At 38.6% G+C, this 24,231-nt stretch overlaps 2 protein-coding genes and 1 non-coding gene across 9 annotated transcripts; 1 reads left to right on the top strand and 2 right to left on the bottom strand.

The window, feature by feature from the left end:
• Positions 1 to 5,296: 5,296 nt before the first annotated feature.
• On the bottom strand, positions 5,297 to 10,748 carry LOC116247317 (uncharacterized). 3 transcript variants are annotated; one of them, XM_031619426.2, is made up of 6 exons: positions 10,619 to 10,748; positions 9,363 to 9,454; positions 9,185 to 9,282; positions 7,964 to 8,071; positions 7,443 to 7,509; positions 5,297 to 7,302 (listed from the first exon to the last, which is right to left on the bottom strand). In XM_031619426.2, the coding sequence occupies exon 6, from the start codon at positions 7,262 to 7,264 to the stop codon at positions 5,588 to 5,590; it is 1,677 nt and encodes a 558-aa protein (XP_031475286.1). In that variant the 5' UTR covers positions 7,265 to 7,302; positions 7,443 to 7,509; positions 7,964 to 8,071; positions 9,185 to 9,282; positions 9,363 to 9,454; positions 10,619 to 10,748; the 3' UTR covers positions 5,297 to 5,587. The 3 variants fall into 3 exon arrangements, with proteins under 3 accessions (XP_031475286.1, XP_031475287.1, XP_049931872.1); XM_031619427.2 differs by having other exon boundaries at positions 5,297 to 7,273; XM_050075915.1 differs by lacking the exon at positions 10,619 to 10,748 and adding an exon at positions 10,462 to 10,588.
• Positions 10,749 to 12,906: 2,158 nt separating this feature from the next.
• Positions 12,907 to 22,542, bottom strand: LOC116247318 (serine/arginine-rich splicing factor RS41-like). 5 transcript variants are annotated; one of them, XM_031619431.2, is made up of 6 exons: positions 22,251 to 22,542; positions 15,355 to 15,484; positions 14,236 to 14,348; positions 13,907 to 14,142; positions 13,436 to 13,705; positions 12,907 to 13,334 (listed from the first exon to the last, which is right to left on the bottom strand). In XM_031619431.2, the coding sequence occupies exons 2-6, from the start codon at positions 15,458 to 15,460 to the stop codon at positions 13,307 to 13,309; spliced, it is 753 nt and encodes a 250-aa protein (XP_031475291.1). In that variant the 5' UTR covers positions 15,461 to 15,484; positions 22,251 to 22,542; the 3' UTR covers positions 12,907 to 13,306. The 5 variants fall into 5 exon arrangements, with proteins under 5 accessions (XP_031475291.1, XP_031475290.1, XP_031475295.1 ...); XM_031619430.2 differs by lacking the exon at positions 22,251 to 22,542 and adding an exon at positions 20,920 to 21,065; XM_031619435.2 differs by lacking the exon at positions 22,251 to 22,542 and adding an exon at positions 14,548 to 14,878 and having other exon boundaries at positions 15,355 to 15,486.
• Positions 22,543 to 23,025: 483 nt separating this feature from the next.
• On the top strand, positions 23,026 to 23,106 carry TRNAL-CAG (transfer RNA leucine (anticodon CAG)). The gene has a single exon. It is a non-coding gene; the product is annotated as a tRNA-Leu (tRNA).
• The last annotated feature ends 1,125 nt before the right edge of the window (positions 23,107 to 24,231 follow it).

Raw genomic sequence — 24,231 nt, 5'->3', positions numbered from 1 at the left:
CTATCCAAAAAAGATGTTAATCAGATTTCCAACAATATCAACGAGCCACACGAATGTAGCAAGAACCTTTTTGATAAAGCAAAGGCCAAACTGAAAATCCACTGCTCCTTCCTAAACTCCTGCTACCGCAAGTGTAAGAGATCATGTAGCAGTTGTCGTAAAAACAAAACATACAACCTAATCCCTTCTCAACTAACACCTGTCAGAAGTGAATGCTTGGAAAAGGATGCAACTCAAACGTCCAAGACAAAAGAAGAACAAGAAAATAAGGGAAATTAAAAGCTATCTTTTCTTCTCAAGTGCAACAAAATCAAACAGAGGTGAACACCTGAAAGAGATGGAAACTTGCCTACCTCCAAGAGATGGAGAGGAAAAGAGTCAAAAGACACAAAGAGGACAAGATGGTAATAACGAGTTAAGGCAATTACATCTAAATTGTTTGAATAGGTTCACAACAGTAAGTATGCTCAAGGGAACAGGATTCCACGAGGGAGAGCTTGAACAGGGATCCCGTTGGTTTGGCTTTGACTGGGGCCTACTCACTGAAGAGATAATGAGGGAAAACGAGAAGAAGCAATTAGACAAGGCCAAGCAAGGAATCTGGCCTAATTTTATGGCAAGCATTAGAGTTTAAGTAGTGTTTTAGAAGCAGAGAGGCTTCCAATAGCCAGCTGGTTAAGGTGTGGTCTTTGCTCTTGCAATAGAGTTTTGGGCGCCTTCCAAGTAATCCCAATGCCAATCAAACAAAACTATGCACCTCGATCTCAATGGCTCCATAAATGGTATTGCTTACCTCAATTTTGAAACAGCGGGGTACCATGAACATTCAATTCAAGGCTTGTCAACACATGCTCGTCGAGCTCATCATAGATTGAAGCAGAAGCATCACTAGATACAACTCTAAAGGGAGTTTATTAGAATAATTCCACTGACAAAGTTAATGTCCTGAAAGTTAAGCGTCGCCACAGTAAAACCAAGTAGTAAGAGACAAAAACGCCAGGGGGTTCTCCTGCAATTCAAGGTGTCAACCAAGTGCATATCGTTTATATACCAACAACCAATAAATGTCAGTATGAAGGCTTTTTAAGGTTTGCAAGTTCACTAACATAACCAAAGAACAAAATGTGGGATCGTTCAGCGAAATCAGAGAATGGCAACTTCTGCAAGAATGTTAAACACCAAATGCACAGGTAGTCTTAATTCTTTTACCTGCAATCCCCTCATATGCAAGCCATAGATTGTCGCTTAGAACTGAAAACACAGAGAGAGAGAGAGAGAGAGTGTGTGTGTGTGTGTACTTTGGAGTGGCATCCATGGCTGTGGCGGCAGACCAGAAAATTTTGGTGGGGTTTGAGGAGGAAGAGGACCGTCACGGACTCGGTCACTCAAACCACTCGAACTTCGTCCCGTATTTTGAATTAAGTTGGCAAATGAAGTAACCGCTTAATCACTTAGACCAATGAAATTCGATGTTGGAGATTAAGTTGAAAATATACAAATTAAATTATTTTTTTATGAAACAGAAATGGCCATCAAGAGGCAAGGAGCCTCAGTTTAAAAAAATCTTTTGGTTTACCTTTTTTTTCCCTCTCTTTCTCTCCCACCCGCTCTCGCTTTTGAGGATTATTTAGTTTTTTTGGAAAAACAATTTGGCTTTTATATTTTCTATTTAGTGTCTGGTTCTCAATGTCTGATCCCTTTAATATATATATATATATATATACTACTTAAGTTTGAATTGAAAATTATTTTAAATGAAATGTGAACACCTTATTGATGTTCATAAACACCAATTTGGTATAAATCATGTTTTAGTTTAAGTTATTTTTGTAAAAAAAAAAATCGATCTTTCCACTATCACAATTATTGACAAACATTAATAAGTGGAAACATGACTAACTTAATATATATTTATCATCAAATCACTCTTAAGATCACACACACACACACACACACACATATATATATATATATATATATATAGAGAGAGAGAGAGAGAGAAAGAGAGACCTAACTCAGACTAGCTGCTAACCAAACAGGGCAGTCCAGGCCGACTCTCAAGTTCTATACGTTCGAAAGTCGATTTTTTAACCCCAAGCCCGGCCTGATGCTGGGTCTTACTCATGAAATGTGTTTATAAATCATAGGCATTTATAATTTAATTTTTCAAACATGAAGCAGTTACCTTTGGAAACATAAAATATTTTGTGGTTTTTTAAAACTTTTCATTTCTTAACATTTTTTTTTTTCGCTATCAAGCGTTGCAGCCGAGTGAACGGGTCGGATGCCCTGGTAAAGTAAACTGAAGCCTGCTTTTCAAATGTTGGACAAGAAAAAATAATATTAGACATATGTTCCTTAAGATACACGCTCCTGTTTTAAGAAACATTATGTGATTAAGTCTAGCGTTTGATTATTAAATATAAAATAATATCTATATCACCTCATGTTTGTTGAAATGAGACATGTTTGTAGGAAGTTTGTTTTGAGAACATGTTACGTCAAGGACGTGATATTCTTGCCAAAAGTTTAAATTTTATACTTTAAGAGGCGTTTGTATGAAGAATAAAAATTATAGAGATATCAATATATACTTAAAGTAATTTTAATGCACTAGTGTGGGCAATGGTCTACACCAGCCCACACCTTCATCTTGGGCTCTCCGAGTCCAACCCAAAAATGACTTGGATCTCCCTATATTTTTATGAGCTTGAAAGAACTGGGTCTATATAAGTCAAACCATTCAACTCTTCCTACAATTTGTCCTGGGATGCCATTCCTTATTAGGGATGTCAATATATCTGATTTGAATTTGATATTTGACTAAACCGTTTTAAAAAAAATAGATGTAAAAAAAAATTCACAAATTAGATCATATTCGGATTTAAAAAATGACATCCTATCGGATTCAAATTCGGATATACGTAAATATCTGAGCAGATTCAGTTTTGGATCGGATGTAGTTTTAAATAAACATCATGTGCCCAATGCTCTTCCATTTTGAAAATCGGCCGGATTCCGTTCATAAATTGGATTAGAATTCAGATATGAATGTAACAATCAGATTCGGATTATCAAATCACATTTCGAATTTGGATTCAGAGATATATAATTTTTCTTTGTCCGTATTCGAATCCGAGTACATGCATATCCGAAAAAACGGATATGGCTAATAGTATATCCAATTCAAATCGGATCCGTTTGACATCCCTCTTAGGCTCTTAGTGGAAGCCAGGTGCAAAGTTATCAAAGAAAAGGTGCTGAAAAGAATCAGTCCTCTAAAGATGTACCTCTCCTTAACATGCCTGCTAAAGCATATGCTAGATAATGTTGTTGGCTTTTGGGTAATCTCCTTTAAATTGCCTAAGGAGACTGAACCACCAGAAAAGCTACATGGTTGGATTCTTACAAAGAGATACACATAATGAGCAGAAATTTTACTTGACTGGCTGGGGATTGCCTTTGTCACCCTCTTTTGAAAGAAGGAGCAAGCATGAAGAAGATAAGCGAGGTCGATGTCGCAAGTTTTGCGCGGCATGCGAGCCAAGTTCGCATATCTGATCATGCATAGGTTGCAAAGTACCTTATGAAGAAGAGCAACTTATAGTTGGTTGGGAGCCACAAAATTGACCCACGGCCTTGATCTGGTGTCGTTTGGGCATGAAAAAACGTTTAAAAGGGCCGTTTGGCAATAGGAACGGTAACAAATTACTTTATGAATCTGTCCCAAAGATTGGAACATCTTCGTAAAATAATATAACACACTGTTTCATGAATCTGCCCAAATCTTTTAAGACTGTGGCCATGACCCTTAATATTACTCATCCTTGAAAATTGCTTGCAGCCACAGCATCATTTAATTTAGAAGTGTTCTTTTTGAAATGGAATTCCCTAAGCTTTGCCCGAGAAGCTGCGCCTAATCCTTCTTTGAGTTCATTCCTTCTCACTTCTCAGTCTCTCCAAACTGGCGTAGCCTCAGATCTCTCAACCATTGTAAGAAAGAAGCCAAATCAGCTTTCCCATTTGTGAGATTCACTTCATAATTGATTTTTTCAGTTTCTTCATTACTTTCTCGCTTTTTCTCAATGCATTTCGGTATTTTTACAATATTGCACATGGTATTACGTTTTCATAAGTATACAGTTAGTTCTTCATTGACCTTTATCTTACTTTTTACTCATGTTCATTTATTAATTTATTAACTTATTCTGCACTATTATTTCATTTGCATTTATTGCTCGAATAATTTGGTCATAAACATATCTTACCTTACACTTACCTAACATTTGAGGCCTGTTTACCTGCTTCCGCTGCCCATGTCTCTTTCTATATCCATTTGTAAGCTTGAAGTTGGCAACAATAGGAATATATAATTGTTTCACATATCTGCCCCAAATATCAAGACAAATTTTTTATGTATCCCAAATATTGATACAGATTTATGAAACACTGTGTTGCAGTATTCCGAATCTGCTCTAATATTTAAGATATATATATGGAACAATAACATACTAATACTATCACTGTTGACGAACTGTCCTTGAGTCTAAAAAGTCTGAATTTCCCTGTCACCGACAAGTATAATTGCTTCCAACGTCACACAATACAAAATGGAAACAAAAGTTTGCCGCAAAGCAATCTTTTTCATGGTAGACAACAACATATCAATCCAAAAGTCGCAGTGGATTAGGTAATCTCAACTAACACACTTGGATTTGAAAACCTTGGCAACGTAAGCAAATTTTAGTATATGCTATCTTCTGTTTGTGATCTGAACCACTAGGCTTGCTTCGGATCTGTCTTTACAAAAGATAACGATCAACAGAGAAAAGAACGATGCTTCAAGACCAATGGTTTTTCAGAAATTTGGAGGAAGCAGCATCAAAATTTGCAGAACTTTGTGAATCATCTAAGTCAAAAACAAAACAAATTTTGGATCTAAATAATTGTTTGAGCATGCTACCCGATGATTTCAAACACAAATACTTATCTGCATAACACAAAATCCTCATGTAAATCACTAAATCGTAACATAAATAGCGAACATTTGACACAAACTAATTTTATGATGCAAATGCAGAAGACGCGTGAATAAATAAAAATTTTCTGATCAGTAGCAGAATGAGGTGCAACAGCACTTACAAATATTTCTTTTAGCACATTCAGATCAGCCAACATGTAACATTCACAACCACGCAAAGAGTTAGGTTCTAGATACTGTGTACATTATTCTTCTTGGTACCAAAACGTCTTGCGAACCCATTAGAGATGCATCACTCAAACACCACCTCAGTGATTCAGAGAGAAAACACAACCTGGTTCAATAATTAGCAGGATCATTCGCGTGAAAACAACTCCAGGACTACAGAACGGCCAAGAAGATTCATCAGGCCAAGAAAGAGGAAAACCAGCGAGGTTTAATTTACAAGATATATAACATTGCAGCCGCGCAACATCTACAAGTTACGACACAAAAGAGAAGGCCAACCTTGCCAACTACAATTTGCTCCACAGAGAGAATGAAACAAGAGTTACCAGGGTACTTATGTAGCAACAGTTCTCATTGATTAAAAGGCATAGTTAGTGTTTATTTTCGGCTGAACAAGCTTCGTAACTTCCCTCTCTCTAGCTTCTCCAGCAGTTTCTTGGCACCTGGAACGTCCAATTCACACAACTTCTTCAGATACCCAATGGCACCATACGAAATCATCAGCTTTTTGCACTTCTTGCTTGAAGACAGAGCAGTCAAGCAAGAGATAGCATACTTCTTCGCTGTATTCTGCATACTTGGTTCGAGTAATTGGACGAGATTGGGCACACTTTTGTCGTCTTTCCTAATGTCTCTGCAGTTTTGTGGGAACATTAGCAGATTTCCAATTGTTTGGGCAGCGACCTCCCTAGCACTGTTAGTTTTGGCTTCTAGCATTTTCACAAGTAGTGGGATGCACCCAATCTCACCAACCAACCTTCTCATTTCCATAGAATTACATATCCGACATATAGCAGAAGCTGCAGCTTGCTGAGCACCTAAGGAGCCAGCTTTGAGGACGTGCACCAGACGAGGAAGAAGACCTAAAGAAATCAGATCTTCCAAGGGCACTGAACCAACCAAATTGCGAACAGCACCTACTGCCGATTCTTGGGGCAAGGGGCCGTCAAGATACACCAGAAGACGCTGCAACCCACCTTGAGAGACCACTTGCCGCCTAAGGCTCTCATTGCTGCACGTCATGTTCTGCAAACACTCAGCAGCGTACTCCTTAGAACCCAACAAAATTCCGGCATCCAAAAGATTTACCATGACCGTGACCACCCCTTCTTCAGCAAGAATCTGTCTTACTTCTGGCACCGCGGAAAGGTTCTTTAGAGTTCCCGCTGCAGCCGACTGAGAAACAGAAGCCCCAGTTTGACAGATGCCAATTAGTGGGGGAATGCCACCATGCCCAACGATGGAACGAGCAGTTTCGACAGCCATAGATAATCTTTGAAGAGATATTATAGCCTTCTCCTTGGCCATTGGGCTTCCTGACTCAACCAGCCTAATAAGAGGAGGAAGCACCCCTTCAGATACAAGGAAATTCTCACAAGTACCTGATTCGGCCAAGGTGCAAACCACAAAAGCAGCTTTCTCCTTAATCTTAGGAGAACTTGCACTTAGCAACTGAACGAGAGCAGAGACATTGCTTCTTCCCAGAACACCCAGTACACTCTTCTCATCTTCCTTCATGATTTCCACCAGGTTATCAAGAGCTTGGTGCTTAGCCTCCAAGTGACCAATCTGCAGACGAGCCAACAGCTCCCTGATAGTCCACTTTGCAGGCTCTAATCTTCCTCCTGTCACTGATTTTGTGACAACCACCGGAAAGGTGGCCTCACCCAGGACACCGGTTTTAACAAGGAGTCCACAGTCATGAAGATTCAAGTCCAGTTTTGCAGACAAAGCATCAAGATTACTCTGCATCTGAAGTTTACCTCCATAGTTTTCCTCAGAGCATCTTTTAGCCAATCGAACGGCTTCCTCTAAAGTGCTCGAGATTGCTACAAGCTGTTCCATACAGAGGGTGTTCTTGGAAAAACAAGGATGGCTGGATAGATCAGACAAACAAGACGGTACCTTTTCCAGCTTGGAGATTATGATCTTCCACCTGCCCGTGAAAACGCTCACGGCCCTTGCTTTCTTTAGGGCTACTGGAATCAACCCATTGGCATGTCCTAGCCATTCTTCTGTGGTTTTGGTGTCCACTTCTACTGTTTCTTTGGCCATTCTTTGCTTCTGAAGACAAAAACTGATGTATATCAATCCTGACAGATCAATGAAGAAGAAGCCAACATGGTGAGTCTGGACCAGGAATCGTCTTTTCTAGAAAAAGGAAGGCATGCAGATGATATGAATATAGAAAATCATAAACGACCCCTTTTTTATTCAGAAAAAGTAAACGTACCAGTGCTTTGGGGAATCTTGTATATCACTAGCCAAGCCTCACGAAAATCAAGACAGACCTAGATAATCTGCAAACCATAGGGAAGAAGCAGCAGGACCACTCTTGAGCATCTATAGAACGGCCTCAGAAGAAATGACTCGTGAGTGAATTGATAATCTTGAACCCAACTACCCACTTAACCAATAGTTAATCTTCATTCTAGTGGCCAACGGAAGAATCAAGTCAACGTTTTGTAGTATTAATATTAAAATTTAAAATGGCCTAATATAAATATTAAAAATACGTGCTGCAGACACATACAGAGCATCCATAAACCACAAGTTGCAAGAAAAAAAAATCCCCATTCACACATGCTCCTAGTCTATCAACGTCCCGAAAACTAGCTCGTTTAACGCGCACAAATCTGCGGTTTTGAATCCCAAGGTAAACAGATCACCAAAAGGATGTCCGTGTCATGCTCCATGTACAATGAACAAGTACGGTGCAAGTCTGAACCTCATAAAGAAGAGTTCGTTCTTTACCTTTTTGAAGTGTTATTTGCCATGAACATTCACCGACCGCATTAGTGCGCTTCGCTTGTAAAGCAACAGAATTTGCATACTGCATGCATTGAGAGGCCGGAATTGCACCTGTATATGTATTCATGAAACGCCAAAAAAAGAAAACGAATGAACAGGTGACATGACAAAAATACCCTCACAGTGGCACCATCCATGATCCATGTCCGCAAAATCACAGTTCAACTGTAGGAAATGGCTCCAATTTGAAATATAATGGACACCTCAGTGGTGAGCAGGAGCGGACGCACTTTATATTAAAAAAAGTTGGTATTTCATGAACAGACAGATAAGAGAAAAATGTCGGACTATTGCTACCGACGCTCCTTTTTGAAATGCTCGCTTCTAAAACAGAACAAGCTCAGATGAGCAAATCTGTCCTTTTTTTTCCTTCATGAGATAATCATATTCAATACGTCTAATTAATGCAGGGAACGTCAACGTTCTAGGATAAAAACAGGGAACTCCATTCAAGAAAACCACCCACCCGAGTCCGTAGGTCCTACTTCCGACCCACAACTTAGAAAATAACCATCAGAACTTTGTTCGGTCCCGGACACCCTTCACCTACCCAGACACGGTGAATGAACGCCTCCTTTGGGTAATACCCTCCATGCCCACAAGGATTGCAGTCTTGACTTTGGTACTGTCACCTAAACATCCTATTTAAAATTTTAAACAAGTTCTAGCTTTGACAAGACCTGAAGCTGAAACCGACATCTCGGCAGGCAAGGCTGAGGGCTACCTTGGGAACAGTGTAGAGCCAGTGGAGAAAGGCTCAACAGGGCAAACACGCTAAGGCCATCTCGGGTTGGTTCGAAACTACGGCGTGTTCAAATGGCCACATAGTCTCCTTTTCCTGGAGAAGTTATATTCACCTTCCACGGAGAGGTTATTCTAGCCTTGTAAAACCACGAGCCAATACAAATCTTTTCCCTTTTTTTTAAAAAAATTGAGGATGATTTGACAACATTTTATACTTGAAATTGTGGGGAAATTGTTGGAGATGAAGCCCCCACTTTCCTCTCTTGTTTTTGGCGTGTGGTATACCTCAGGTGAAAGTACACTGTGGTTCGCCCTGTAACCGTGGTTTGCAAACACGCCTTGGGCGTGATAATGCCGCAGGACAGTGCTTAGAAAGCCAAAGGCAATGTGGAAAATTAATTCTAGGGAAATTTTTCTAACCTTTCAGCTGTTACTGTCTATGGCAGAATATGAAGGCGATGTGAGAAAAAGAGGGCTTCAGAGCAACAAAGCCTTCAGCTAGGTCGGCTTTCAGCAACCTGAGAAGGAAAGACAGACGCAAGGTTAAACAAGAAAAACGAAAGCAAATAATGCACATAAATTATCTAGGTTTTGAAACCTAAATGGGTTGGCAAGATGGGGCTAGCTGTGGCTGTGATCTCGACTCCAATCACCATGACTGATCCTTCCTTGCCCAAGTCAATGCTGCATCTGTACAACCTCAAAAGGGTTCAGGTTCCAGTTTTTCTTCAAATAATTTACATCTACATTCTTATGTATAGAAAAGAAATGAAACAACTCATTGATATATCTAGATTCTTATTTGTAGACAAGAAAGAGAATGAAACTCAGGGTACTGAAAAGAAAAGGAAACTCTTGGAAAAAGTTGCAAACATTCTCTTGCTTTTAGTTGAAAAGAATTCTTTATCAGCGGAATTAAAAGATTAAAAGAGAGAAGCAGAATTCTGCGAATCGTGTGCAAGAAATAAAGAGTATGATAAATGAAGAAAAAATGCTTCATTTTAACAACAACTAGGCAGGGTAACGGATTTATTCTCTTTCTAGAGAGCGATAAAGAGATGAAACCCATCGACTCAAAAACTTACCAAGGATATTTTGAATAAATGAAAGGGAAAATTTAGGAAAAATTTCTTCTGCTTCTGCGGAAAGCGGCGAAAAAGTAAACTCATAGCCAAAGCGAAGTAGAAAGAAAGAGGTCGATTTCGAAGAAGAAGCAGGGGAAGAAGGAAATATCTCAAGAATGTTTTATCCTGAAACTATGCCTCTTCTCGATCAAACAGAGAGACGCGGAAAATTGACCTTTTTTGCACCAACAACAGACAGAGGACGCTAACAAGGCAAAATGCATCTTCATCCGCAACAATCCGTAGAAAACCGCCGTTCTTAAAACAAACAAGAACCAGAAACTCCGTCATTCGGCCATCAATCGGGTAAACTCTATCTTCGGCAGCCGAAGGAACTTAAATCTAAAAAAAGATCCGTTTTTTCAATCATGCACAGAAACCTAAAAGTTCAAATTCCAAAAAACATCAAAGAGATGCAAAACTCAACCGCTGGAACAGCGCGAGAGTGACTGGAATGGTGAGAAGAAGAAGAAGAAGAAAAAGAAGAAGAAGAAGAAACTGTCCTTTTTCCATAAGAATTTGAAACTTGAAAACTCAGTAAGATAAGATCAAAAGATACGCGACAAAATTTACCTCGACACTCCAAACCTCCAGAATCACTGATCACAATGGCCACCCCGCACAAACTCGTCGACGAAAAGAAATTCAAACTAAAACCTCGGTGCTCCTAAAAAACAAAGGGAGTTGGGCCTTGGGAGAGCGAGAGAGAGAGAGAGAGAGATTTTCTTACCGCGATTATTCGTCCCTCTCTGCAAATTCCTTCCCAGCGATCGGACCAAACCAACTCGGGAAGCGAGAGGGCGGGAAGATCCCGACAGCCGCGCCCTCGACAGCCCACAAGACGATCGAACGGCTCGGCCGCTGTCAAAAAAATCTCCGTTTTCGAATCCCTTTTCTCCACTCTCTCTTCTGAAAAATTTCACAGACGTCCCAGTTCTTTCCTATTATGACATCCACGGAACCTCACCTTTTTAGTTTCTCGAAACGGCCCCAGGCCACTTTCCAAGTTATTATGCTTTACATGTGAATGAGAAGACATCTTCCCTCACTAGACAAGAGGGTTATCTTAGGGCATAAATTTTTCCGATTTTATTTTTGTTTCCTTATCTGGGTAGGTTCTTCGTATTCAACATCAAGATGGATTTCAGTTATTTTTAACTAATAATAAATAGTCACTTATAAGAGTCATAACATATAACATGCTCCCTCGAAAACAGCTAAAGCTATAGAAGAAAAAGAAACACATAAATTCTTTTCTTTTTTTTTTTTTACTTTTCTGTAATTACTCTTGTATCTTTATTTGTGCGAAATTTTCTTATGCGTCAAATAATTCAAGAGGTTTAGGTGAAAGTAGGCGTTTAGATTTTTATCAGACAGTCGTAGGCCTTCTTTCGAATTATGCGGGCACGTAGCGCCCTAGACGTAATTGTACACTCTCAGTCTTCGTGGTTTTCCGAGATCCAACGTGGCGCCCCGAGGGGTGCTTAGGCGGCCGGAGAAGGCGTAGGGCAGGCCTCCACGTGGCGCAAAGTTTCTCTATCCACGTGTTTCCCACTTAGGGATCGGAGAAACACCCCCGTTGGCACTATTAAATTACCGGAAAAAGGGATACAGCCCTTTTCGAAATTTAAAGTAGCGCCGACCTGTTTTCCGCTTTTACCCCCACGAAAAGTGAGCTTGCCGTCCTCTGTCCCCCAAGGACCAAGGCAGAGGTCGGGATGTTGTCCTTATTTACGGAGAACGACTAGTCCTCGCTTGAGTCCAAAGGGAATAAGGGCACAATTGGTATTTTATATTTGAAGCGTTACGCTGGGAAGAATGAAGGACGAAAATGGCCCTTTGGGATGGGCCCCACGGGAGTGGGGTTGGTGGGATTTGTGGAGCCCACGCTGCCGAGGAAGGGTAGCGTGCCTTTGGGGGCGTGTTTGGTTGGGCGTTCACGAGACCGACGGCCACGCCCGTGGCCGGACCGATCTCTCGAGGGGCGGAGAGAAGGGACCCGCCCGGCGTGGGAGCCAAGGCTGGGTGGTTGGCCTTCTGCCTCTTTGCTTGCCGTGCACCCTTCTGGAAGGAAGTCGCTGCCGGAAACCGGTCGCCGGCAGCCTCGAGTTTGGGATCGAATATAAGCTTTGCTTAGAAAAGTGTAAAATTTCATTTTGTAAAAGTGACGTAGTGTAACGTGTCGAGAATGGTTAACAGGGTCGGTGCAGAGTAACGGATCTGCCAAGCACGCATCACGCTTTTGAATATTGAAACGGACGATTCACGTTCAAAAGGCGTTTTGTAACTTCTGTTTGTTCTCCTTGTTTCTTAAATGATGAGGACGAGATAGTCTAGGGCTTGTTTATGGGAACCAAAAAGTTCCACGAACTTTTTTATCCAGAAACTTATTTCTCATACGTGGTGGAAGAGATCAGCTGGTATTTGATGACTTAAATGCATTAAGAAATACTTGATAAAATAAAAATACCCCCCGAATTAAGGTTGCAGATGAATTGGGCCGGAGATCGGGTGGGTGTTGGGCCAGTGCTTAAAATTAATCTAGAATTGAATCTGTCCATTCGGTTTTATTGAAGCGAATCAAATTTAGCTTAGTATTTTTTTTTCTTCTTTTTTAAGATAAAACGACAATTGGGAGATTCTGAAACCATATTGATTTTCTTGTTGAGAATCATGGAACCCAAATCCTGAGATTTAAGATACAAAGATCTCGGATTTCATCAACTTTGATATTCGTGGTAAAGAATCCACCTCTAGATATTATATCCCGTAAATAATAGCAAGAGCCAATCGTGTGCTATCATCCCACCTACCGTGAAAACGATAGCCGTTATGCTATCCGACGATCCAAGCAAAAGACAGATTGTAAAGACTGGGAGGACAAGCCTATCAAATAATTTCTGATCAGAATTGGTTGCACTCATTTCACAGGGGAATATGAAGAGGATGAATTTAGACACCAGCTTTCTTGGGGAAAAAAATAAAAAAATAAAAGCACCGCAAAAGCACCGCAAAAAATAAAAAAATCAAAATCAGCTCCAGAAGGGATGTCTAGCATAATAGCATTCGTACATATAAATAACAGGCAAAAACATATGCAATAAGTGAAAACCTAACTCGAGGAATAAAGACTGGAACAAAATGGCTGGTTAAGGTAAACAGGAAAACCTTCACATAAACTCAATATTGCCATAAAATTCCACCAAGAAAAGAGAAACAAAAAAGGGAAACTCCTGGCAGTCTCTATCTTAGCTTCCTCAACCACAAACTGTAATGTCAACACGACGAGGTTATCAGTTTACATGAATGCACCACAACATTTGATGTCTAACTGCAAACGTGCAAAAAATGCACCAGTCAATGCATATTAACCAGGAGCACAAGATGAATTCAGCTTACTTTCCACCACTTTAGCAATTCAGGACCTCGATCTAACAGGCGATTCACTGGTTAAACGATAAAAATTATTGTCAAATACACAAAATAAGCAGAAAGTTAATAGAAGTAAAGAACTAACTTGTAGCAGCGACAAATGGACAAGACTCACCTGTGACGCCTCTCATAGTTCGGGCTTTCTGCTCTACCATAGTTGGGGCTACCCCTTTCATCTGGCCTTGCATAAGGGCTGGGACCACGCCCATAGTCAGGGCTAGCCCTCTCAGTAACCCTACCATAAGGACTTGGTGATCGACCATGGTCACGGCTTCTCCTCCTCTCTGGTGTCCGGTCTCGCCCTCGATAGGGGCTATAATCATTTCTTTTATCATCATCATCACGAACAGCATACTCAACAGAAATAATTCGGTCCATCAACTTGCTGAATGTTACAAATGACAGGCAAGGAATAACTTCAGCAACCAGAGAAGAAAAGCTCTATAGCCACATCAAACAATTTATTTACCATGATATAACAATAAACAGATTTTTCATAGGTTTGTTCAATATCGATTGGCCATTTCATCATTCTGCCGCTATAACAAACATACTAATCCATAAAAAACAGTAAGATAACAATAACCTCTGGTTTGTTGCTTCCAGTGCTTTGGTTGCATCTTCTTGTAGTTCATATTGAATGAATGCAAAATTCCTTCTTATTCTGATGTTCAGAACTTTTCCAAATGGGTCAAAGTGCCGCTCAAGGTCTCTTACTCTGGTATTGATTGGATCAAAGTTTATAACAAACAGTGTTTTTGTCGGTCTCAAGTTAGCAGCAGATCTTCTTGAACCAGCAGATCTGCGACCACCACGCTCTTGCTGCAGGCAAAATTTACAAAACAGTTAATATAAATGCAAAATTTAGCTCCCCAAGAAAAATCAAGAGAAGCAAAAGGGAAATAAATAAGAGACCTTTGTCCATTCAACTCGAAGCCTGCGGCCATGCCTGCCAAACTCTGTCCTGTCAAGTGCACGTATAGCATCCTCAGCATCCCGTTCATCATCCATGTATACAAATGCGAAACCTGAAACAGATCAGCCACCAATGAATAACATAATAAGAGACGCTCATAGATGCACACATCTCCAGTAAGAGGCTTCCTTGACATGACAAGTGTTAAATGGCCCTAACAAGGATACACTAACTCCAGGTGAAAACTCATGCAGCCCACTACCATCTCTTCAAAAGCTAAAAACTAGCAGACTAGAAACATAAGAACAGACCTTGCAAGCTGAACTAAATTGTGTCAAGAAACAATAACCAAAAGTGGGTGTTGGTGGGTCATCCAACAAAAGAGCTTGCGCCATAAGTTCTCCTTCTTGGCTGCAAAGATGGCATTGGTTCCTACCATGAGACATGCCTGAAACTGAAGACTTGGGCGTGGGTCATGAGGAATGAAAGGTAATGATTGCTTGAGGGAAATGTAACATGATGCCATTGTGGATCAGATCAGCTCTTCTGAAAGAGTATAGAAGATGAAGCACTGGCACGGGCAGGAAAGGTAATGCACATGAGCCCATCAGCCAGGAAAGGCATGGATGCTCCAAGAAATTCCTGCGTCAAAGAAATTGTTGAGTCGGGGGGCTTAAACTGAAAAAAATATTCACCTTTAGAAACTTTTATTGACCCCCAATCGGGACTCAACCAATGAACCAATGAAATTTCCTTCACTTGTAGCCTGAGCACTGCAGTGAAACTGGCGATTGATGAAGCAGGGCTACCACCTTCATAGAAAGAATGAAACCACCTTTGCTCGGAGAGACACTTTGACATTGTGTAGCATGTCCATGGACTTGAATTATTAACATGAAAATACTAAAGATCTAACTACAACCAATGAACTCATCATGATTTACACTCCATTCAGATGTCCAGTCTGTACAAAATGAATCCCTTCATGTTTGGAATAGAGATCTGAATTTATAAACTAAATTTGCGCTATTTGCGGCACAAAGAACCACCAGTAGCACACTGGAAAAAAGAAGATATAGAATACACAAGTTTTTGATAAAGAAGACGAAACCACTTACCTGATTTCATATCTACCCTATCCACTTTCCCATATCTGCTGAAAAGGCGCTCTATTTCAGATTGTCGAGCATCATAATCAAAATTCCCACAATAAACAGACCGCATTTCTCCAATAATCGTCCAAGTTTCCTGATAGTAGTTAAAATGAAATTCTCAAAACAAAAATTGGCAAAAAACACCTACAGAAGACCTGAAGAAGCACACACAAAAGTGCTGTTTTGAAGAATGAGTATTACAAGCATAAGAGGTCAACCTTACACTCAACCAGAAAAAACCATGGTTGTATAAATGCCAGCATATAATTACATTTCCAAGCATGCAGGTGAAAGACTAATTTGTAATTGCAGTAGTTATGTATAATTAAGCTACTGGTAATTGGTGTCAAACTTTCTTAAAAACATAATTCCAAAATACATAATCCAACAAGAACAAGAGCATGCTATATGAGGCCATACTTAAAATATAAAGGTACAAAATGGAAAAGGATGAGCAAAAAATGTTTCCTCATCACTGAAATTCTAGTAACAATCACAATTTTTTATCCTTATATCTTCACAGGCAAGAGAATATAATAACCTAAAGGGGCAAACAGAAAAACAGAAGTTTACAGAATACTTGCATTTGTTTTAGTGTCAACAACGCAAGAAACAAAGAAACTAGTTTGCAAACCTACAGATTGTGAATCAATGCATTTTTAGGTTTGATCACCAGTAAAAAAACTCAATAAATCAGTTTCTAGATTTTAAATAGAAAAAGACAATCCGATAATAACTTGACCCATAGTAACAAAAAACCCGTCTCTTCCGAAAAAAGGCTCAATAAAAGCTATGTCACATGAGTGCGGGGTGCGGGTGTCCGAGCAGCACATCCCAAAAAATTTAGGTGCAGCTGTGCGGCGAGGGTATTTGTTCATTATTATTATTATAAATTTATTATATATATAACAGAATAAGCATGTATATATTATTATTACAATTTAGTTATTAATGTATATAACATACTTGCATAATTGTATTGCATAGGAAAATATAAGAAGAACATATATTATATATAATATATTATATATAGTAATTTAGTAATATGACATACTAAGATTCTAACATAAAACATAAAAAATTGATAGAATCATAGAAGCAGAAATTGAAAATTTGAAATTAAAACTTCAAAAGAACAACACTAACCACAGCTGGTCGGCTGCATAATGCATATATAAAAAAGCTTATATTATATATTATAAGTTTATAACATGACAATATATCACTATATCAGTTGCAAAGTATATATGCACGGCTGCATATGTACACGACTGACAATATATATTTGTTAGTTGGACTTTGAAAATTTTATAGTAGATTCAATAACAACTGAACAAGCATCTAAAATAAAATGCTAAAATGTATACAAAAATAATACCAAAAAATGGGACACATTTAGACCGGATGCGGGTTGACCGCACCCGACTCGAGTTTGACGCGAGTCAAGTGCGTGTCAGAAATGGACAAATATAGTCTGGTGCTGCTGACCGCATCCGACTCGCGTTGACTGGGCTCGGGTGCGAGTCAGAGCCACACCCATGTCCAGAGCGCACCCAACTCAACGCAACTCGCGTGCGGAAGTAAAATAGAAGAGTGTATATGACTTAGAATAAAAGTGTTGAAAACAATGAAAACAAAAAGGAATCTGTCTTTTACCCTTTAAAAATAATCCAAAATGAATTTTTTACATTTTTTCTCAACATTTTTACATTACTTTTGCTTTAAAGTTTTAAACTTAAAGTTAAATTATTTATCTTCATTTTTATCATTACTAAAACATCATCTTTGTCACTTTATCAAGTTATTTTGTATGTTTTCTTGTAAGTTTTTCATTTATTTTACTTTTTCCTAATTTAGGACTTTTTCTTTTCTAAAACATTGCTGAACTTTTTCCGAGACTTTCCCAAAATTTTCACCTCTGCCGAAAAGCACTCAATGAAAATCCTCACCATTTACTATGACATGACCTTATAATGAAATAGAAAAAATGTTAGTATTAAAAAAAAAAAAAAGAACCTATAGGCTATAGGTTTCTTCACACTACTCGCAGTCACTACTTGCTAAAGCTTGAGATAGGCAGTCTATATGTCATTAACGTTGATTTTTGATCAATTCAAACTGAAACCCTTAGTGATTAAAGCTTTAATAGGGACACTTGGGCCATTATATGTGTTATGTATGATGCACATGCATAAAAAATAAGTCCATAAAAAGATTTTTCTGAAAGAAATGAATGTGGTAGAATTTTGTAAAACAATTCATTTAAATTGTCATTTTCCTTAAAGATGTTTTAGCATGTATCACTGTGACCCATCCATATGGATGCACCATTTTCGAGTTGTATTAATAGCAAAAGATTGAAACCAACCAAAGAAAAGGAAAACCTGGTTCCAAACAGGATGAAGCAGTCTTATACAAATTTGAGAACTGAATTCACGTCCAGGATGCCGAATCAGCTAATCAGCCAATTCAGCAATTCAGCTTAATTGGTTATGAATTGGCAATGAAAATCAGTTTATCAAATTAAGAAAATAAATCGAAGAAATAGTAAAATATGTAACATAATTAAAAAAAACTTCCAAAATTAAAAAAATAATAATAATAGTATATGACCAGTGGCACCTGTACTGCCACCAAATTGAATCGACTTGCCACTGATTTGATTTGAATCAGCCAACACAGCTCAATGTTACAACACTAGGATGATGTGTTGAGCATCAACTGCACAAGCAACTGGAAAGCCACTAGGCTCTGCACCCTGGATTAGAGATTCATCCCACTAACCATGGAGGTGGCACTGGCATGCATACCAAGTTTAACAGTTGACAGCACAACCTCAAACCATTGCAATTAAAAGAAATGGAGAAACCCAAATGAATGAAATCCCCCAAGCCTTCAAGCAAGTTTCAGACCCTTATTCTAATCATTGCATTTCAAAGGGCATTTCAGCTAAATAAGGGAACATTTTTGCAAAATCATACTTTTTATTCTGCATCCAAGATATATGTCATGGATTATGAAGTCAAAACATCCTATAACCACAAGAAACCATGCCCACAAAACAAACATCGTATTTTGCTTTTAAGCACCATAACATATACACAGCCATAAAGCACTGATTCTTATCTATTTCTTCCCAACCCAAACATCTTACTATTCAAATTTTTAATTGAAGGTTTTCACGATTAATCACTTCTCCAAACAAAATACAACAACTATCCAACAGATGGAAGGTAGTACAATAATTTAACTATTACCAATGGCCCAAAATAATCACTACCTTTGCCAGTTCTGGCAGCATCACAACACTGCTAATCTATGTCATAAAAGCCACTAGCGCCTAGGCCAATGTTGTAAAAAGCGTATCGTAAGCCGTATCGTTCTGACTCTAAGATACGCCGTATCGTAAAATATCGTAAAGTATCGTAACCGTATCGTAACCGTATCGTTTTTTTTTTAATAAATATGAAAAAATAGGAAAAAATCGAAAAATTCATTCAAAAATCAGTAAAAATCAAGAATAATATGTTCTTCACAAAAAACATGTTTTTACAGAATAATAGACTTATTATTGCTAGAAAGTTACTGTTCATCATTCGTAAACATCAAAATTCATAACAATATCAATCTAGAAAGCACAAGTCAACAATTACATAATTTATATCACAATTTCATAACCATAGATTTATAATCTTCATCATATTCATTTTCATCCTCATCTCCATCTTCTTCTTCTTCTTCATCTTCATGATTTAAAAAAAAAAATCTTTCCTCCCAATGGGAATCAGCCACCCACGCACAAATCCATGGTTTAATAGATGATTTCATAGGTTAAAAATGAAGAAGGGGTGGGTTTTTATTTAAAAAAAAACTCGAAAAAGGGAGTTTGAGCCCCTTTTTTTTAAATCAACCCGTATCGTACGATACGGGCACGTACACCCCTATTTACGATACAGGAGGTGTATCGTATTGTATTTGGTAAACGATACGGCCCCGTATCATACAATACGTACAACACTGGCCTAGGCACACCTGGGTGTGCCTGTTCACACTTAGGCAACAATTACAATAATGAAGCTATTAATTAGCTGACATTAAGTTATATACTTATATAGTATGACAAAAGTCAACATTATATTATATGATTAATATTACACTTGTATACTGAACACAAAATGCAAATTTTATAGCTTTGAAGATTCAAGAAGCTGAAAGCCTATACAATAAAGTATAATTAGTCTGCTTGTAATTCTGTATACAAAGGATATAATCAAGAACCAATTGAGTTATGAAGAATTAATGACATTAGCTGAAAGCCTGAAACATAAATCAAACTTTTCACAAAACATAAATCAGACTTTCCATGTCAAAGATTTTAGAAAGCTTTCCATTAGCAAATTAAATGTTTAATCTCATAGAATGGATCTCACAGAATGGAATGTATATTTCATAGGAAAACTGAAAACTATGAACTGACGATAATGAGTTACAAATAGATTGTAAATAGTCAAATAAACATACTGTAATGAAACGAGTTACAACTTACAAACAGAGTTGCAGACTATATAGTAAAACATAATCTATGTAAACATTATTACATTAAAATTATCAGCCCATATATATTATAGACAAATAAATGGACTATAATCAACAGACAGAGTTACAGAACTTACAATGGAACAGAACCGATATAAACATATTACATTAAATAGCCATTTCCACATTCAATTGATCGTGGAAGACTATATCTTAGACTTCCATAATCTTAAAACGTAAACCACAACAATCTCCAACACCCATTTAATTTACACTAAATAGTCTTGGACTACTATGGACTAGGCGTGCCAAGTCCTAGTAGGCATCTGCCAAGGTGCAATATCACCTGGACAGAGGCGACGCCTCAACAACATAGCAGCTAATATCACTCATTCAACTTTAGAAAGATAAATCCAATTAGAGATTTAGAGCAAGCAACGATAGCTACATTTTAGTATTTCTTCACAGTGTTCATAGTGTTTCATCTGACAAAAAAAACGGAGATATCTATGTCCCATCTCCACGTCCACAGAGGGAGGGAAAATAAGCGCACAAAAATGACTTGACGATTCAATTATCTATGCCGCTTTTGAAGCTTTCATCTACCAAAATCTCACTTTTAAGTGTTACAGAAATACCCACTCAACTTCGAAGAGAACGAGTCCCAAATTCTACCAGAAACATGGTGACTCGGTCAGATCAAGGTACCAATCCAGCATAAGACCTAATTTCACGGAACAACCATTTCCAGTTCACATTCCCGAAGAAAGTAACGCAAAAGCGCAACCAAACAACTGTCCCACGATAGATCCAATTTTTCAACATGCATATTCGAGCAGCCGCCGTTAAAAATTTCACCCCAAGGAGAAGACGGAAAAGTAATTCTACAAACCTAAGTACAGCAGTTCATCAACATAAACCGTTCAAGAAGTCCCAAACAACCTAATACTGGAAACGACAGAATCAGAAGAACATGCAAGCGGAGAAGCATACCACCAATCCACCGACAAGCTCGGGTTCGACGGGGACGACGACGTCAAAGACGGGAGGTTGAAGAGGGAGAGTTGAAAGGAGAGCGAGAATTTGAACCCTTATTCCTTTTCCTAGAGAGGAAAAATACTGAAATGGCCTTAGAAAAATCAAAGATGGCTCGAGAGCGGGGTGGGTCGAATCAGGTACGGATCGAGGGAAATAAAATTAGGGTGTCAACGTCGGGTTCCGTTCCAATACAACTCTTATAATATCCAACCAACATGATCTTGCTTTGTCAAACCCAAGAGTCGGATCCGAATTCGGATGTATACATAAATCTAGATCTGAATTTTTACATGCAATGAGATATAATAATTGTCCAATGCAATTGAATGTTCATCTAATTGTAGGCTTGGACATCGGGCCGGCCGGCCGGTTTACAAAACGCCGGCAACATTTTATATTTGGATCGGGCCGGCCCGACTATTAACGGGCCGACTAAACCAAATCCGATGCCTGGCCCAGCCCATGTTTTAACTGTTAACTTAGAACTCTACATCTATATGTTCAGCTAGACAAACACACATGATATTCGTCCCACTTCAGTGGTGGGAAGACAGAGCTTGCAAAAAGCTACTTCACAGAAAATATGTAGAACATGCATTACCAAGATCTTCACCCTAATATAGAAAATACTATTGGCGTATTATTCAGAAAGTTCCCTAAATCCATCCATGACATGCCACTAGATATTAACACCATCAACGTAAATGAGAAAATAGAACTCCACACCGCAGGCCCATTTGGCAAGTATCAAGCTTCAGAAGAACACCATCTCAGGCACTTTTGAGCAACAAGATTTCATTAAACGTCATATACTTAGATGGTAGTAAATATATAGGATTCAACCACACAAGTCAACGGTGTAAGATCATAATTTAACACTATTGGAATACCATGGTGAATGACTGCAATTAGATGCATGCAGTCGTTAGTGATACATGGCTTTTACAGTTGAACAAATGAAATAACCTCTTACAGCCGCAGAGAGTTTTCCAAATGCTACACAACACATTGTATTGAAAAGCATGTTTACAATAAATGGTCGACTTACAGTAAACAAAAAAAAAAAAAAAAAACAGGAAAAGGTTAAGGAACACGAAAGGGGAACCAGTCCTGAAGGGAATGCTTGATCAGCTGAACTGAGCCAAGCAACATTTTCTCCTAGTCGATATCTCTTTCTCTCTTATACAAAAGAGGAAAAGAATGTATGTACAGAAGAACTGAACACAATAAAAAAAAAAAAAAAGCAAGGTTGTGGAACACGAAAGGGGGAACGAGCGAGGGTTTACCTAAAAATGGAGGCTGATGATGATGATGATGATGGGCAGCAACAAAACCGAAATAGAAACTTTGACAGATCTGTACGCCAAAAACTGAAACGATTGGGTCCCTAGCTTCAGTGCTCCACCAGATGAAGAGAGGTTGGGGCGTGCGGCGACGGTGGCAGCGGCGAGCGGCGACGGTGGCGGTGGCTTTAGTTGGCACAGTAGCAGAGGCAGAGGTGCAGAGCCGCACAGCTCTCTCTCTTTCAAATGAAAAACGAAGGAGTGTCGACGGTCGAATGTCAAGTTTTTTCGACCTAACGGGCCAAGTAGAGGCTGGCCCGTTATGATGTAGCTCCGCTCCGGCGCCCATGCCTTGTAGTGCCGATGAAGTTGACTAACTGACCTTGTGAATCTCCGGGGTTTTGGTTGCAGCCTGAATCAATAGGAACAGCCATATACATGACATAGTTTAAAACTTGGTAAAACTCAATCAAGTTCAGCGAGTTGGTCTAGGTGCCAGTTTCAGGTAACGGTCCTAAAGGGCAAGGGTTTGAATCATTATATATTTGCTTCCATTTTTCTAGGGATGATTGAGACGAGTCAATTGACATTGCCGTTTGATATGAACCAAAGCTTTGAGAATTAGTAACCCCTTTTTGTGTCTTCTTCCTGATAAAGTCTCAGCAATCTTTTTTCCTTGGTTAATAAACCATATAATTACATTTATATGCAATTGTCTAATAAATCTGGACCCAAATTTTACTCTTAAATATATAAAAGTCATTCTAAACGCAACAACGTCAAGATGGCCGAGTTGGTCTAAGGCGCCAGTTTCAGGTACTGGTCCGAAAGGGCATGGGTTCGAATCCCATTCTTGACAAAACAAGTGTTCATTCGTTCTTCTTTTTTCCCTTCCATTGTTATATGGCAACATCTATAAAAGATCATATTAACTAAGCTCCATTACTCGGCAATCCTCCGCTCTTGCCCACCCTCCCTTCCTCAGTTTCTTCTTATTTTACGTTTTCCTTTTAGATACATACCACTGGTTGTTTTATTGGGGGATCGTGCTTCTCTTTCGAATTATACCACAGTGCTGACGAGAAAAATATATATATATGGTACCTAACCAAGACAACACATAAAACTTTGACAAAAACAGATAACTGTTAGCATGTTATTCTTATCATACAATCAAGCGTTTGGACTCCATCTTTGCTCCGTTGAGCACAAACATGTTATAAACTCAAAATGTATGAAGTTATTTGCACCAAAACCAAACACCCGTTACACTTGGACGTCAGTTTAAACTTAAATAGGGACCGTTTGATATACCCAAAATCATAGAATTTTAGAATCAAAATGGTAAATAAAAATTATTAAATAAATTAACTAATTTGCTTCAAGAATTAAGAATTTGAAACCTGGAATTTTGTTTCTACTTCAGTTTGACAAAGAGTAATGATTATGAAATTTTCATTCTTGAATCAAAGTTCTAAACCATCAAACACCTGCTCAGTATGCACACCCTTGTTCGAGGGTTTCAGCTTGCCAAGTGAACAAAGAGGCGGCAAGGTATCTTTGCGATCTCATGTCCTCTCGGCTACATGTTTTTAAAGGGGGGCAGAGTTTGATGAGGCTAAACTTGTGAAATTAAAATATTTAAATTTTCGTTTTTTGATGAAATGAAAATTGCTTTCGTAACAAAGAATTTTGATTCCTGAATTATGGTTTCGTTTTTGAATCAAAAATTTAGAATTGTGATTCCACCAAATGGGGTGGAATTACTATGATTTCACAATTTTGGAATTTCATCATTGGCACAAGTAATGAATGTCATAATTTATGAATTGTAGAATCTTAATTTCTATTTTATCAAACAAGTCATTTTTTAGAATCAAAATTCCAAATTATCCAACAGAAATGTAAATTTTAACTGAAATTTTCAATCCAATTCCAATTTCAGGTGAATTTAATTTTTCGGAATTTTCATTACAAAATCCAA

The sequence above is a fragment of the Nymphaea colorata genome, chromosome 2 (genome assembly GCF_008831285.2).
Source record: "Nymphaea colorata isolate Beijing-Zhang1983 chromosome 2, ASM883128v2, whole genome shotgun sequence".
In the NCBI taxonomy this organism is placed as follows: Eukaryota; Viridiplantae; Streptophyta; class Magnoliopsida; order Nymphaeales; family Nymphaeaceae; genus Nymphaea; species Nymphaea colorata.
The sequence above is the reverse complement of the archived record's forward strand: the minus strand, read 5'-3'. Positions and strand labels throughout refer to the sequence as shown.

What these genes read in the sequence shown, in the direction of transcription:
- LOC116247318 (XM_031619431.2), bottom strand. Translation starts at nt 15,460, where the DNA reads ATGCGGTCTGTTTATTGTGGGAATTTTGATTATGATGCTCGACAATCT. An exon ending in TAGGGTAGATATGAAATCAG is followed by an intron (nt 14,349 to 15,354) that starts GTAAGTGGTTTC and finishes GATCTGTTTCAG; the next exon opens with GTTTCGCATTTGTATACATG. An exon ending in TTCGAGTTGAATGGACAAAG is followed by an intron (nt 14,143 to 14,235) that starts GTCTCTTATTTA and finishes TTTTGCCTGCAG; the next exon opens with CAAGAGCGTGGTGGTCGCAG.
- LOC116247317 (XM_031619426.2), bottom strand. Translation starts at nt 7,264, where the DNA reads ATGGCCAAAGAAACAGTAGAAGTGGACACCAAAACCACAGAAGAATGG.